General features: G+C 40.2%; 1 protein-coding gene across 2 annotated transcripts in view; it reads right to left on the minus strand.

Moving 5' to 3' along the window:
* Positions 1 to 2,656: 2,656 nt before the first annotated feature.
* The window catches only part of GPR55 (G protein-coupled receptor 55), a 33,482-nt gene continuing 20,020 nt past the window's right edge, over positions 2,657 to 16,118 (minus strand). The window contains exons 1-3 of one of the 2 annotated variants that reach the window (XM_044291356.1): positions 6,050 to 6,152; positions 5,831 to 5,928; positions 2,657 to 4,109 (exon numbers count right to left, since the gene is read on the minus strand). In XM_044291356.1, the coding sequence (XP_044147291.1) occupies positions 3,170 to 4,105 (936 nt within the window). In that variant the 5' untranslated portion in view covers positions 4,106 to 4,109; positions 5,831 to 5,928; positions 6,050 to 6,152 and the 3' untranslated portion in view covers positions 2,657 to 3,169. Of the gene's footprint in view, positions 4,110 to 5,830; positions 5,929 to 6,049; positions 6,153 to 16,118 lie in introns of those variants that run through there. The other variant, XM_044291355.1, reaches the window with a different exon arrangement.

Raw genomic sequence — 16,118 nt, forward strand, 5'->3', positions numbered from 1 at the left:
ATGACCATGTCCATGCATCTCTTCTTTATCTAAGTAGAGAGATTTGAATTCCAGCTGACCATGAAGTAATGTCATATTCTATAAGTAGAAAATCACTTTATAAGATCAGAATACTTCTTTTATGGGTGCAGAAAGAATGGATGTTTTCATATTCTCTATTTTCCCTGTACCTATTTTTGAAATACAGCAGAGCTGCACTTGAGCTCTGAATCATTCAGTGATCTAATTTGTAAGCCTTCATTTACAGTGCCTTGAAAAAGTACTCATACCCCTTGAACTTCTCCAAATTTTTTCAAGTTACAACCACAAACTTAAATGTATTTTATTGGGATTTTATGTGATAGACCAATACAAAGTAGCAAGTATGTGTGATGTGACAAGAAAATGATACATGGTTTTTAAAATATTTAGTAAATAAAAATCTGCAAAGTTTGGTGTGCATTTGTATTCAGCCCCCTGTACTCTGATACCCCTAAATAAATCCTGTGTGACCAATTGCCTTCAGAAGTCACCTGTGTCTAATTTATTTCTCAGTATAACTATAGCTGTTCCATGAAGACTGTTCCATGAAGGTCAGGGATAAAGTTGTAGAGAAGTGTAAAGGGTTAGGTTATTAAAAAATATCTCAACCTCTGAACATCTCATGGAGCACTGTTCAATCTAACATCTGAAAATGGGTATGCTTTTCTTCAGCAGGGGCAGGGAAGCTGGTCAGAGTTGATGAAAAGATGGTAGAGGCTGCAAAGGAATTGAGACTGGGGCAGAGGTTCCCCTTCCAGCAGGACAACAACCCTAAACATACAGCCAGAGCTACAATGGAATGATTTAGATCAAAGCATAGTAATGTGTTAGAATAGGCCAGTCGAAGTCCAGACCTAAACCCCATTGAGAATCTGTGGCAAGACTTCAAAACTACTGTTTAAAGAGGACCTGTCACCACTCCTGACATGCCTGTTTTAATAGCTTCATGCATCTCCCATGTAATAGCAATTCTGGAGCATCTAGTCTTATGACTTCTATGTAGAACCAGACAAATGAAAGAAAACCTGCACTCCCAAAAATCTATGCTGGTGATAGATTTATTGGTCACTCATATTAGGGTGACTCGCGGCGTTTCGGCACTCACAGGTGCCTTTTTCAAACAAGAAGTGAGCAGCAATATGAGTCATATTTTTCAGATTTTGGGATTACACCCACACAAACCGAGCACCCCTAAACCAGTATGCTGTGCCGCCTGACTTCATCACACAGTATTCTATGTAGTACCATTCCTTTATTATTTCTACTAGGAGTTATGAATGAATTGCTAGCAGTCTGCAGTAATGGTATAAAGGGGTGGCAACAAGTTGGGGGGATGTCCTTACACAGTCCAAAAATAGCAGCACTGATTGGATAGAGTGAGTCTGTGCAGGTACACCCCCCCAACTGGTTACAACGTCTTTGTACCCTTACTGCAGACTGCTAGCAATTCATTCATAACTTCTAGTAGAAATAATAAAGGAATGGCACAACATAGAGGCATAAGAATAGATGCTTGAGCTATTTTTCAAAGAAGAATGGGCAAAAATGTCAGCCTCTAGATGTGCAAAGCTGGTAGAGATACCCCAAAAGACTTGCAACTGTAATTGAGTGAAATGTGGTCTTAGTTAATGTTGAATGCCACAATTTCCAGACTTTTATTTATTAAAAATGTTGAAAACCATGTATCATTTTCTTTTCACACATACTTGCTAATTTGTGCTGGTCTATCACATAAAATCCCAATAAAATACATTTAAGTTTGTGGGTTTAATGTGGAAAAGGAGTATGAATACTTTTTCAAGGCACTGTAACACTGAACGTGATAAAATAAGGTATTAGGAGACCTTTGTGTTGCTATACTATGTGTTTCAACTAAGCTAAAATAATAAATGAAGAAGCTTTGCAAACAGTTTTGATTAAAAGTATTCTACAATTTTGTGTGTTAATATTTGGGTATCTCTATGGTTACAAAAACCCTGTGCCTAGTCTGAACCTGCAATCACTTGTTACCCCATTAAATATTTCCGCTCTGGTACTGTCTGTGAGTTAGCAAGAAGAAGGTTTTGTAGTCTGTAACCATTGAGACGTAAATCACAAATGGGCTGTATACACAAAATGGTAGATTTTCCGTCAATACTATTTGTGAAGTTGATTTTGATTTTAGATTTAGTTGAGCAAACTGCTTGCAGAAGTTTACATACCCTTGAACAAATGTATTGCAAATTACCTGTTGGTGATCTGAACAGATGGTTGGAATGATGGTTGTTAGGCCCCTTTCACACAAGCGAGTTTTCCGCGCGGGTGCAATGCGTGACGTGAACGCATAGCACCCGCACTGAATCCTGACACATTTATTTCAATGGGTCTGTGTACATGAGCGTTGTTTTTCCCGCATCAGTTCTGCATTGCGTGAAAATCGCAGCATGTTCTATAGTCTGCGTTTTTCACGCAGCCCTGGCCCCATAGAAATGAATGGGGCTTCGGTGAAAAACGCATTGCATCCGCAAGCAGGTGCAGATGCAATGCGTTTTTCACTGATGGTTGCTAAAAGATGTTGTTTGTAAACCTTCAGTTTTTTTATCATGCGTGTGAAAAATGCATCAAAACGCATTTTACCCGCGCGGAAAAAACTGAACTTAACACAATTGCAGACAAAACTGACTGAACTTGCTTGCAAAATGGTGCGAGCTTCGCTGAACGCACCCTGAACGCATCCGACCTAATCCGTATCGTTCGTGTGAAAGAGGCCTTACTTTTGACGAGATGGCCTAAAGAAATATATTCTTTCTATTCCAAAGTAAATACATCACATGGTGGTGAAAGACCCAGAATATAGTGAGTGTAATAGAATCTATCCATCAAATCTAGACCCATGTGGTAGGAGAATGCTGCATCAGGTGAAAGGCCTTGTAACCTTAAAGTACAGTACTATATACCGTATATAGAAAAATATATATTTCTGCCTCTAAATTATCTACATAGCTTTTTAACTTAGAACCTAATTTGCATAAACATTTACGTTTTCTTTTTAGATATATTCATATTAATGCAATGCATTCATAGTGTACGTTATCTGTTTTAGACAAGCATTGGCTATGAGTACAGAACTAGTATTTCAACTAATGCAAAACTTTACCGAATGACAAAATCAGATTATTGTATTGTCAACTTGTGTCACGCTTGAATGACTCTTAACCAATTTTCTTCGAAATTCTTTTCCCACGTAATAGTAGGTAATAGCATCAAGACAGCAGTTAATGTTGGAAATACATAGGGCCACTTGCACGAAAAGACTTATATGTTTCTTTATCAAACAGTTCGAAATGACATGTTTTCTGACCAAGAACTGCAAGAAGATACCAATATGGCTAAGCAAAAAAGAAAACAAAAACACTATCAAGTTAGAGATAATGATGCGTATGACATTAGCCTTTGATCCTTCACATTGCACAGATGATGATGATACCGGAACCAGCAGAGTCCTGATGATCTGGATAGAGCAGTACAGCATGACTGTCATAGGGATCAGAAATCCGAAAATCTCTAGAGGTACAATTATGTGGGTACTCCAAATACTGTCTGACATATTATGAAAACAGCTGCCATGTCTTAAGTCGTCTTGAAAGTTAAAAGTGCAGAGAGCCACCGTCCATACAAAAACCCAGATAAAAATGCAAATGCATAGAGTTTTTTTGGGTGAGCGTAGCATCTTGGACAGGAAAGGGAATTTAATGGCAATATATCTGTCCACACTGATGAACATGATTGTGTAGATACTCCCATACATATTAGTGAAGTAGAGGGACTCCAAAAAACTGCACATCCGGCCACTTACAATGACATTGAACTGTGAGAAGTGGAGTCTGATTGGTAGAGACACAACAAGGCAAAAATCTAGTAACGCCAAATTCAGAAGGTATATTGAGGCTTCTGTGTGCTTTTTCATGGTGAAACAGAATATCCACAGGGCAAATATGTTGAGGATGAATCCTATGATAGTTGTAGGAATGTAGATGGAAAATTGTACGGTATTCATTATTGATGTCACATTTACAAATATGCAGTTGTTCAGACTCTCGTTCATTTCTCTGTTAAGACAACATAAAATTAATGAAGTCAACATGGTTTGCATAGCGGTCTAACAATTCATCTTACACAGTGAAATGGGAATTTTCTTTGTGATACTTACTTTAAGACACTGGGAATCATGTACTAATGACTTACACAAGTTTTTTTGGTGTTGAAAATTTGCTAATTTTGTCGCACGTGCAGTTTTGCTAAATAAAATTGGATTTTTCCAGAATCCTTGCACCTTTTCCAAAAGGAGGGCAGGAGGAGACGGCCCGTGGTTGGGAACTCTTTGGCTGGACTCCAACATGTGAGGCAGAAATGTACTCCTGGTTCTTGTAGATTTCTGTTCTGATGCATGGACAGCAGGAGATGGGACAAATAGAGACGAGCGAAGTATTCCAAAATTCGATTCGGCTGCTTCGCTGAATTTTCCCCCAAAAACTTGCTTTGTGACAAATTACTTCGTCATGAAGCGCATTTCTTTGTAAGTAGTGGGTGCAATGACAGGGAGAGGCGATTGTGCCGCTCCCCTTCATTGTACCCCTCAGATGCCCCATTCATAGCTGATCACGGCATCTGATAGTCATAACAGTGTTAAATAAAAAAAAAAAATCATACTTACCTGATCCATTTGCTCGCGACAGGCTGGCCGCCACCATCTTGATGGAAGATCTGGCTCGGCATCATACGTCACCATGCACAGGATTTTGTGCGAGATCTTCAAGCAAGATGTTTTTAAACTCGATTTGCTACCATGAAGCACATGGAAATTTGGCTGAATTTATCCTGAAATTTGTTTCAAAGTCCACTAAATCAACACTAGCGACCAAGTTATTAAGAGGGTGTGCACACTTATGCAACCATATTATTTTATTTTAATATTTTTTCTTCCCTCTACCTAAAAGATTTCAGTTTTGTTTTTCAATTCAGTTGTACAGTTTATAGGTCACATTAAAGGTGGAAAAAGTTCTGAAATGATTTATCTTTGTCTCATTTTTTTTACATCACAGAAACCTGACATTTTAACAGGGGTGTGTAGACTTTTTATATCCACTGTACACAGACTGAGATGTAAGTCAAGCCTGCAAACTCCTACTGTTTTAAAACTACAACTTCCATTATGTCCGGACAGCCTACAGCTATCAGGGCATGCTTAGCTTAGTAGTGTTGCAGCAGCTGGAGGGCCGCAGGTTGGACATCCCTGATGTAAAGAGATACTGTATACATTCAAACACAAGAAAACACAAGTGCTTGCAATGCTAAAAGGGGAATTACCTCCTAGGTTTTCTGTACAGGAAACTAGAATGCTATTTGTACAGAGGGTTTATTAAAACTGCCTCACTGTAAAAAAAAATGGCCTAATTGGCCAGAAAAAAATCTATTACATTGCAGATTTTATTTGGCCATATACAGTGACTATACTCTGGTTGCCATGAATTAGACAGGTTTGATTAATGTGCAATATCCACTGCCACTGTGTTATACTGGCCCTGGACAGACAGTGAACGAATGGTTGGATAGTAGCATGCCATTCCTAGAGAGAAACAATCTAGTGCCATACATTGTTAAAATACAAAGTATATACTACATTGCAGAGTTCCAGATTTTTTGCACTGATAGTGTCATACAATGCCAATATAAAGCCAAAATATGAACATACTATATTTGCGGATGTAAATAGGGGAGACCTGACCCTACTATTTGCATGTACAAATTTACACATCAATAACCAACTTACCTGGAAGCAGATGGACATGGATCAGGCTGAAATCCTCATAGAAGAGCCAAGGAGCAACTTGATTGGAGGAAGAATCAACAGTTGCCACGAGGATCAACCTATAAGAGAAGGAGAAAGACAGTTCGCTGCGCAAGCACAGAAGTGGCAGTGAAGAAACCTGCACCTACATGAAAAATGGAAGACCTCCTAAAATAATTGATTAAAAAAGTTGAAACTCACAGAGGTGAAAACTGGCTGAAGAAATGCCTTCAGGAGGAGAGCAGCATTGATGAAACGGATCTTCAATCATCTAATCCGGTTTGCGCAGCAGTCTTTGGCAGGAGTGCAGAGCCGGACACAAGAGATGACATCATCACTGCGCTCCGCCGCAGCGATGCTCCCCATTCTCCACCTCCATAAAAAAGAAGCCGCAAGAAAAAATAAAACTATTCCCTACCTCAGAACTGCATATGATGCAGGAATAAAAATTATTCTGCATCATGCAGCGCGAGAGGGGGGGGGGGGGGGGAGTGGTGGCCGTGTATGTGAAAGATAGCATAAAATCAAATTTATTACAAGTTAGCGAGACAAATTTAGAATCAGTTTGGGTTACCTTGCAGCTTGATAATCATAAGGTAACTCGTGTAGGTGTGATATATAGACCACCTGGCCTAGTCAAAGAATTAGATGATCTACTTGTTGAGGAAATAGCTAAAATGACATTGAAGGGGGAAGTTATCATTATGGGAGACTTCAATCTTCCTGATGTAAACTGGAAAACCAAAATAGCTAGTTCTGCCAGGAGTACAGATATTCTAAATTCCCTACTGGGATTATCTCTACAGCAAGTAGTTGATTTAATATTCACAAATGGGAATGTGATATCTGATATTACTGTAGGGGAAAGCTTGGGATCTAGTGATCACCAGTCAGTGTGGTTTACTATAAGTACAGTGACTGAGTCAAACCACGCAAAAACAAAAGTTTTAGATTTTAGAAAAACTGACTTTTCTAAAATTAGATCAGTGGTATACGAGTCCCTATCAGATTGGAACAGTTTCAATGGAGTCCAGGAGAAATTGGACTACTATAAAGTGGCACTATTGAAGGAAACAGATAATTGCATTAGGCTTGTCAGTAAAAGCAAAAAAAGGAAGAGACCACTGTGATACTCAACAGAAGTGGCCAAAATCATTAAAAACAAAAAGATAGCATTTAGTAATTATAAAAAAAAAAAAAAAAACGAGGAAGACAGGCAAATTTATAAGATTAGGCAGAGAGAGGCCAAACAAGTTATAAGAGCTTCTAAAGCACAGGCAGAAGAGAAATTAGCTGAGTCAGTGAAAAAAGGCGATAAGACATTCTTCAGATACATACATGAAAAAAGGAAACTAAAACAAGGAATTACCAAATTAAAAACAAAAGAAGGGAGGTAGATGGAAGAAGATAAAGAACTAGCTTTACTTGGATGATTTTCTATTCATCAGAAAAAATTATCACGGATGATTGCAGCAAACTTCTGACTACTTTCTATAACATAGCTGAATACTTAAATATTCCAATGTATACAACAGTATAACGTTTTTGAGCATTTCCAAAGACACAGAAAAAATGTAAAATACCAGAAGAAAATTTTTTCTCCTCTCGTATTATATTAAACAACTTATTATCTTCAAAGAAAACAACTTTAAAATGTTACAATCAGCTCTAGGCTTATTAAATTTTAAAGCCAGAATTATCGCAATGGGAAGAGTTTTTTCAAGAGGGATTTATTCAGCCACCAAAGGAAAAAACTCCCCATTCGATCATATCCACTTAACAAAACAAATAAAAGACAACATTCAAATATGGTTATGGTTTTTAGAATTTTTTTTATGGAAATACTATGTAGCAACAAGAATTTATAGATTCAGATACTCTACAATTATATACTGATGCGTCTGCTTCAGTAGGTTATGGAACAATTTTCAAACATCAATGGTCATCAGAAAAGTGGCCATTAAACTGGTCAAGCCAATCCTTTATTAATAACATCGTATTTCTTGAACTTTTTCCCGTACTTATAGCATTAACAATTTAGAAACAAACGCATTTTTATATTTTCTGACAATAAAGGAGTGGTATTCTCCATAAATTGTCTATCCGTTAAATCAGAGGTAGTAGTAAATGTATTAAGATTAAGACAAATTGTTTTAACTTGTTTAAGCAATAACATATGGCTCAAGGCCAAATATATAGAAGGTAAAACTAATTTAATTGCAGATTCTTTGTCTCAGCAGAATTTAGCTTTTTTCAAGCAATTGGTACCAGAAGCAGAGGAGATCGGAATTCCTAGCACACAACAACTTTGCAAGACAATATGGAAATGGTCAATGGATTAATCAGTAATTCATTAGCTCTGAACACATGAGCTGCTTATACAGCTGCATGGAGAAATTGGGGGACATTTTGTTCTGCCAATGATATAAAAATTTTAGACAACGTTGATCATGCTATCCTTTTTGTTTTAGAACTGACAAAAAATGGCAAGAAAGTAGATTACATACCATGCAAACAGGGACAGACATGGAACTTAAAGTGGCCCTGGAAAAACCTAAAAGTTTTGTTGTAGGCAGGTCCAAACTGACAAAAAACTGGCCAGCACAAGTAGGTACGGAGAACAGAAGGTGGCAGGGCCTGCAATACCATAGTGCAACATAAAATACTGCCCCAGCAGAACTAAATATCTCAGGGCAGCACAAAATACTGCTTGATCAGAACCAGATACCACAGTGCAGTACAAAATACTGCTGCCCTCCCTACAGTATTCAGCTGTATCATCGTTTTGAGGTTAGTGATACAGTTGAGTTCAAGAGGGGACCAACAGCCGTAAGTACCTGACACTCCTAGAATTATTTAAGGATGAGAGCATCAGAGATAGTTATGTACCCTGCCGGCGGCCACAAGGGGGACTCAGGAGGTCCACTGGTCATTGGCCCACCAGGAAATTTCCCTGTAGGGTCTATTGCCAGTCCACCCCTCGATGCAAACATTTTTATTGGTAATATAACATCAAACAGAGCGTTTCAGGGATCAAATTCCCCTTCTTCGGGTTAAAAAAAGAACTGGAAAATAGAAGTTTGTTCATCACTAAAATCCATCATACTTTATTTATTCTGGAAACATACAGAAAATATAAAATCTATTTTGCTTAATTTCTGGTGGAAGCTACAGGAGCCTCCAAATCAATAGCAGGTCATCAATATAGCTTCCATACCAGCCTATGCATGACAAGAAAGGGTTATTAGCTGAGTAAGGGTCCATTCATGTGTCCGTATGTGTTTTGCGGATCCACAAAACACAGACACCGGCAGTGTGCGTTCAGCATTTTACGGACCACAAATCGCCAACACTCTCATAGAAAATGCCTTTTCTTGTCCGCAATTGCGGACAAGAATAGGACATGTTCTACTTTTTTTGCGGAACAGAAGTGCGGATCTGCAAATGCGGATGCGGGCAGTACATTCTGGCACCATAGAAAATGAATGAGTCTGCACCTGTTCCGCAAAATTGCAAAACGGATCCCATTTTGCGGACGTGTGAATGGACCCTTAATTGTACAGTTCTTCAAACCATGCCATAAATAATATCACTAACATTGGAGAGAATCTCGTACCCACTGGACAACCTTTTAATTCATCCCCATAATCACTCTAATTCATCCCCATAATCACTCTAATTCATCCCCATAATCACTCTAATTCATCCCCATAATCACTATATCTTTACAGACTGAGTGAAAGAGCTGTGGTAGCACTAGTGTGTGGAATGGAAGGATACAGTGCTTGGATGTCTTGTGTAAACCAGGAAGAATTATGATCCCAATGTACATTTTGCATGGCTCACAGAATATCTCTGCCATCTTTGAGATAACCTGGTATGCCAGTGGTTGGAGATGACCATACAGCCACTGGCATAGTCCTGCATGCAAATCAGCTGAACACCACACAGAGCATTATTCCTACATGCATATGAATAGATAACCCTGCAAAACATTACTCATGAATTTATCCATGCTGAAGAGCATTGCTCCTGCATGCATAACAACTAGGCATTCCGCAGAGCATTACTTCTGTGTGCATATGAACTAACCACTCTGCAGAGCATTGCTCTTGCATGTATATCCGTTAAGCATTCCGCAGAGCATTTCTTTACAGAGCCATACCATGTTATCTACGTCTCCTGTTTCCTTGTTTTCCATTTGCCAGGGGTGTTTTCATCACAGACAATGGGGGCATATCGCTGGGTGGCCGTTCATGCTCAGAGAGCTATGCAGAGAGCACTTGGTGGTGGCTAGAGATGAGTGAATTTCTCAAAAATTCGATTCGGTCGGTTCGCTGAATTTTCCGAAAAGATAAGATTAAAATTAATTTGTGGCAAATCGCGTTAAAAAACGGCTATTTCCTGACTGCAGATAGCCTGTGTAGTGGTGTAGAACACTGTGCCTTGCAGCAACATGCATAGTGAGTCTGCTGTGGTGATGAAACAATACTGTCAATCAGTATGACACACAGGTGACAGGTGTCGCTCTTAGAATCACTGAACACTTCACTTATTTGGGCAGTTACGAGGCCAAAACTGACCAAATAACTCAAGTGTAAACTGAACCCTACAGGTCGATGTTAGCTTCAGGTATAAAGAACCGTGCAGAGACCCAAGATCCTACTATAGCGTGAAAGAGCGCACTTCTTTTACACCGTCATCAGCTGATTCCACATAGATGACTACAGAACCTGTTCTATTAAACGCTTATACAAGTAGAGCCCTCCGGACAGAGTGGAGACAGGGCCGGATTAAGAGCATCATGTGCCTGGTGCTGAGGATTTTGCTGGGCCTTTTTATGGAAATATATACATAATATATGAAATCAAAACGCAAAGCATTTGTATTAAGACAAATGAAATTTTTTTATTACCATTAAAGTGCCATCATAGAAACGGATCTAAAAGGTTTCTTTTTTTTTGTAAACAGTAGGAAACCAGTTAAAGCCATAATAAATACAACATTCAAAACAACCATTTTTTATAAATAGAACGTAAACCATATAAACAAATTAAATATAATTGTATGATAACAGTGCAGAGAGTAAAAAACAAAAACAGGGTTATTCACTCAATCCTAAACTCCATTTTAACCTAAAACGAATCAAACAGCCAGATTATAATTAAACTACACATTTGCTTTTCTTGCCTTCTTGCTTGCAAATTCTTCAATTGTAGTATCAAGATTCAGCTCATTCAGCAACCCATTTTCAATGCATAACAGAGAGAGTGCATTTAAACGCTCCTGACCCATTGAAGATCTCAGTTCATTTTTCACACGTTTTAATGTTGAAAACGACCGCTCCCCACTGCAGTTGCTGACCATTAAACACAAATACATGCGGAGGGTCACATGTGTGTTTGGAAATGCACCGACTAGAGATTGTGTGACCAGAAACTTGTACATTTGTAGTTCTTGACTTTCATTAATGCCTTTTTTCGCAGAGGAAGACTGGTAAATTTTGAAAAGAGAGGCAAACTGTACAATTTCATCTGCAAACAAGGGGTCAAGATCTTCAGGATATTGTGTCACTAGTGTTCTGGCTTTGGAGCATAGACCATCTGTTGCTAGAGTGCACATTTCTAACAGCAAGCCAAATCTTTCCTGAATGACGCTGTATGCCGCTTGTCTGTGCCTCAGTGATTCTGTCAGTTGGTCAATAATAAGATAAAAGGTGCTCACTTTAAACTTTTCAGATGGTGTCATATCAGCACCAGCATCTTCTGCATCACCATAGTCCCACTTCTTATTTCTTTTAATTTTCCTCCCACGTTGTAGCTGGTACTCATCACAGCAGGTAATATCTTTGCCCTGCTGTTCAAATTCAGAGAATTTAGAACGCAGAGACTGAACAAAATCCTTCAGAGAGCTCAGCATGCCTGTTGCTGTATGCAGGTCTAATTTTCCATCTTGGAGACTCTGACTGGTTCTGTGAAACCTGGGTAAAATTACAGACCATATTTCAATCATTATTCCCGTTTCCAGCTGATCCATAACACTGCTTAGGCCCTTTGCTTGTAAACAGACCTCTCCCTTTGTGTTCTCTTTGATAGTAGTATACCCTTTTTGTAAGGCATTCACAGCATCATGATGAGCAGACCAACGCGTATCAGCTAACCTTTTTAATGTTGGTATACCACATGTTTTGAAACGGTTTGTTAGAAGATTCCACCGATGAGTTGATGCAGAAAAAAAACAATATAATTGCTGAACAAAATTAAAAAATGAAACTGCAACTGGACAGCTGTTTACTGCATTTTGTCCTACAAGGTTTAGCGAATGTGCACAACAAGGAATGTACTCAGCCAGTGGATTTTTTTCCCGAATTAAGGCCTGCATACCATTATATTTGCCACTCATATTCGATGCATTATCATATGACTGGCCCCTGCAGTCTTTGATGGAAATACCCTTTTCTTCCAGAAATTGAAGAACAGTGTTTGCTAGTTCCATACCAGTATGTCCAGATATTGGGATAAATTTAGTAAAACGCTCCACTGGACCACTGGCAAGTACATATCGAAATATAATGGTCAGTTGATCAGAATGTGCAATGTCAGGGGTGGAATCAACAGAAATTGAATAATATTTGGCTTGTTTCATTTCATTTACAATCTGCTGTAGCAATTGCTGACCAATCAACTCAATAAACTCATCACATATTGTTGATGACAGGTACGATATGTGACCTCTTCCCTTGTTGCCATGCTTTTGAATATGTTCAGAAAGGAATGGATCATATTCCGCTAACAGCTCAAGACAGCCCAAATAATTCCCGTTGTGTACTGAGCCAATAACTTCATTACTTCCTCGAAAAGACAGACCTCGTGATGAAAGGAGCTTTATAACGCTCAGGATACGGCAAAGTAATTTGTGCCAATATTTTTTCTGATTCTCAAACTGGTTGACAAGATCTTTGTCTATGCGTTGTCCAGAAGTTTTTCTCCTGATAAGGGCTTCAATTGCTTTTCCATGAGAAGCACTATTTTCATGCCTGCTTAAATCTCTTGTGGCATGTCGCCAATCTGAATAACCAGTTGAAGTCAAATGTGTAGTTTCGTCTTTCGAAAAGAGTTTGCAAAGAGCACAAAAAACCTTGCCAGTTTTCGGAGAATAACACAGCCAGTCACGCTTAACTTTTTCGCCATTCAACTGTTCTCTGAAAAACAAAGATTTTGTACAGTGCCTTGTAAAAGTTTCACCTGGACATATCTTTTCTGAGGCACGAAAATCACTGTCCATATGTTGACAGTTGGTAACCCCATTTTCACAGAAATATTCTCTCAAGGCATCACAAATATTCCAATCTCCAATGTCATTGGAATATATTTCTTCTTGCCGTTTTGTTATATTTTCATAGTCCACCTCAGTGGATCCACTTGTTGCGCTAGATGTACTGACAGCAATTGTACTGGTTGAACTTGAAGCGGAAGCATGTATATCAGTTACAATGCTTGTTCCAGATGTTCTTTTTCCACAAAAATCTGTAATTTTTTTAGTTTTAGACAAGATTTTTTGCATTTGTTTTTCTTCCTCTTTTCTAGCTTTCAGCTTCTCCCAACCACTACGTTGTTTTTTCATCCTTGGTTGAAAAAATAAAAAGGATGGTCAAATACAGTACTTTCTTTAGGAGTTTTTTTTTTTTAACAGCTCGTTTATTAGTGCAGTTATCTTGAGTTCTCCTAGGCCCACGCAGAGGACACATTGATCTACTGTGGTAAGGTACAACTCCAATAATTGTATATTGATCCAGGCACCCCGACTGTGGTACGATCCATCCAGGCACCCCGACTGTGGTACGATCCATCCAGGCACCCCGACTGTGGTACGATCCATCCAGGCACCCCGACTGTGGTACGATCCATCCAGGCACCCCGACTGTGGTACGATCCATCCAGGCACCCCGACTGTGGTACGATCCATCCAGGCACCCCGACTGTGGTACGATCCATTCAGGCACCCCAACTGTGGTACGATCCATCCAGGCACCCCAACTGTGGTACGATCCATCCAGGCACCCCGACTGTGGTACGATCCATCCAGGCACCCCAACTGTGGTACGATCCATTCAGGCACCCCAACTGTGGTACGATCCATCCAGGCACCCCAACTGTGGTACGATCCATCCAGGCACCCCAACTGTGGTACGATCCATCCAGGCACCCCAACTGTGGTACGATCCATCCAGGCACCCCAACTGTGGTACGATCCATCCAGGCACCACAACTGTGGTACGATCCATCCAGGCACCCCAACTGTGGTACGATCCATCCAGGCACCCCAACTGTGGTACGATTCATCCAGGCACCCCAACTGTGGTACGATCCATCCAGGCACCCCAACTGTGGTACGATCCATCCAGGCACCCCAACTGTGGTACGATCCATCCAGGCACCCCAACTGTGGTACGATCCATCCAGGCACCCCAACTGTGGTACGATCCATCCAGGCACCCCAACTGTGGTACGGTATGACTCCCATCATTATACAATGATCCAGTCACAGTGTCTGGGACAGCATAACTCCAAGGCCCCTTTCACACGGGCGAGTTTTCCGTGCGGGTGCGATGCGCGAGTTGAACACATTGCACCCGCACTGAATCCTGACCCATTCATTTCTATGGGGCTGTTCACATGAGCTGTGATTTTCACGCATCACTTGTGCGTTGAGTGAAAAATCGCAGCATGCTCTATATTGTGTGATTTTCACGCGACACAGGCCCCATAGAAGTGAATGGGGTGCGTGAAAATCGCATAGCATCCGCAAGCAAGTGCGGATGCAGTGCGATTTTCACTCATGGTTACTAGGTGACAGTCTATTCACTGTATTATTTTCCCTTATAACATGGTTATAAGGGGAAATAATAGCATTCTGAATACAGAGTGCATAGTACAATAGGACTGGAGGGGTTAAAAATAAAATAAAAAAGTTAACTCACCTTCTCCTCTTGATTGCGTAGTTCCCGGTCTCTTTACTTCTTGAATGATGAGCTGTGGGCTAAAGGATGCCAAACATGCGCGATGGGTACCAAACATGCGTGATTTTTCTCACGCGAGTGCAAAACGCATTACAAGGTTTTGCACTCGCGCAGAAAAATCGCGCATTTTCCAGCAATGCACCCGCCTCTTATCCAGACCAAAAATATGACGCCCGTGTGAAAGAGGCCCAAAGGTTTTTCAAAACCCTATAAAACCTGTACATGGCATTGCTCAACCCAAATAGAAGTGTTCTAGAGCAGTAAAATGTGGAATGAATATGACATCATTGGTGAAAGGGCAGTTTGTGTGTGAAAAAAGCAACCAAAAATCATGAACACTAATTTTAGCAAGGGTTTGTGACTAACTGGCTACTAAAATAGACTGGACAAACTCAATTTTGAATACCCTAGGTTGTCCAATTATGCAAATGGTATGCCATCAAGGGGGGGGGGGGGGGGGTATTCTCATTCCTGGGCTGCCATACAGTCTGAAAGACAACAAAGGCCCAGTTGGCCAATTTGGCAACTTTTAATGTGTAAAAACTGAAATGGGCAAGCCCTATATATGAACTTGTATGTGTGGGTGCACTTCATATGACAAAATCTCCTTACTTTTCAGGGTTGTAAACCTCCATTCATAAAAAAAAAGCAACATTTTCACACATAGCAATATAACAAATTCTCCCACCATATAGCTGCCAATTAATTCATACGTCTACAACTTTCATGTAGGTAGTGCTTTTCCAAAACCCTAACCCTGGGTTCACACCTGAGCATTCTGAAAGGAGCGCTCTGTATGCGCGACTGTACCGGCATTTACAATCGCGCATACAGAGACAAGCGAACGCCTATATATATATATATATATTTGTGTGAGGCACTTACGGTAGTACAGTGAAGAACCTAGGAAATCAGGGAATAAGCGTAGTCGGTTGTGGTGTGCCGAAACCGAGGATGAGGTAGGCCTGAGAAAGAAGAGGGCCCACCCAAGGAAAGAGATGTGGAAGAAATGAGTTTGTTAAATGAGTGGAGTGGTGGGAGGGTCAAAGTTCAGACCTCGGACGGTGCAGGAGTCAGGTAGAGGGGTGCCCTAAATAGGCTGGAGGCGGACCTCAGCCCCTCCCACAAATCCAGGCCAAAGCCTTCACACTTGTGTGAGGCACTTACGGTAGTACAGTGAAGAACCTAGGAAATCAGGGAATAAGCGTAGTCGGTTGTGGTGTGCCGAAACCGAGGATGAGGTAGGCCTGA

The sequence above is a fragment of the Bufo gargarizans genome, chromosome 4 (assembly GCF_014858855.1).
Source record: "Bufo gargarizans isolate SCDJY-AF-19 chromosome 4, ASM1485885v1, whole genome shotgun sequence".
NCBI lineage: Eukaryota > Metazoa > Chordata > Amphibia > Anura > Bufonidae > Bufo > Bufo gargarizans.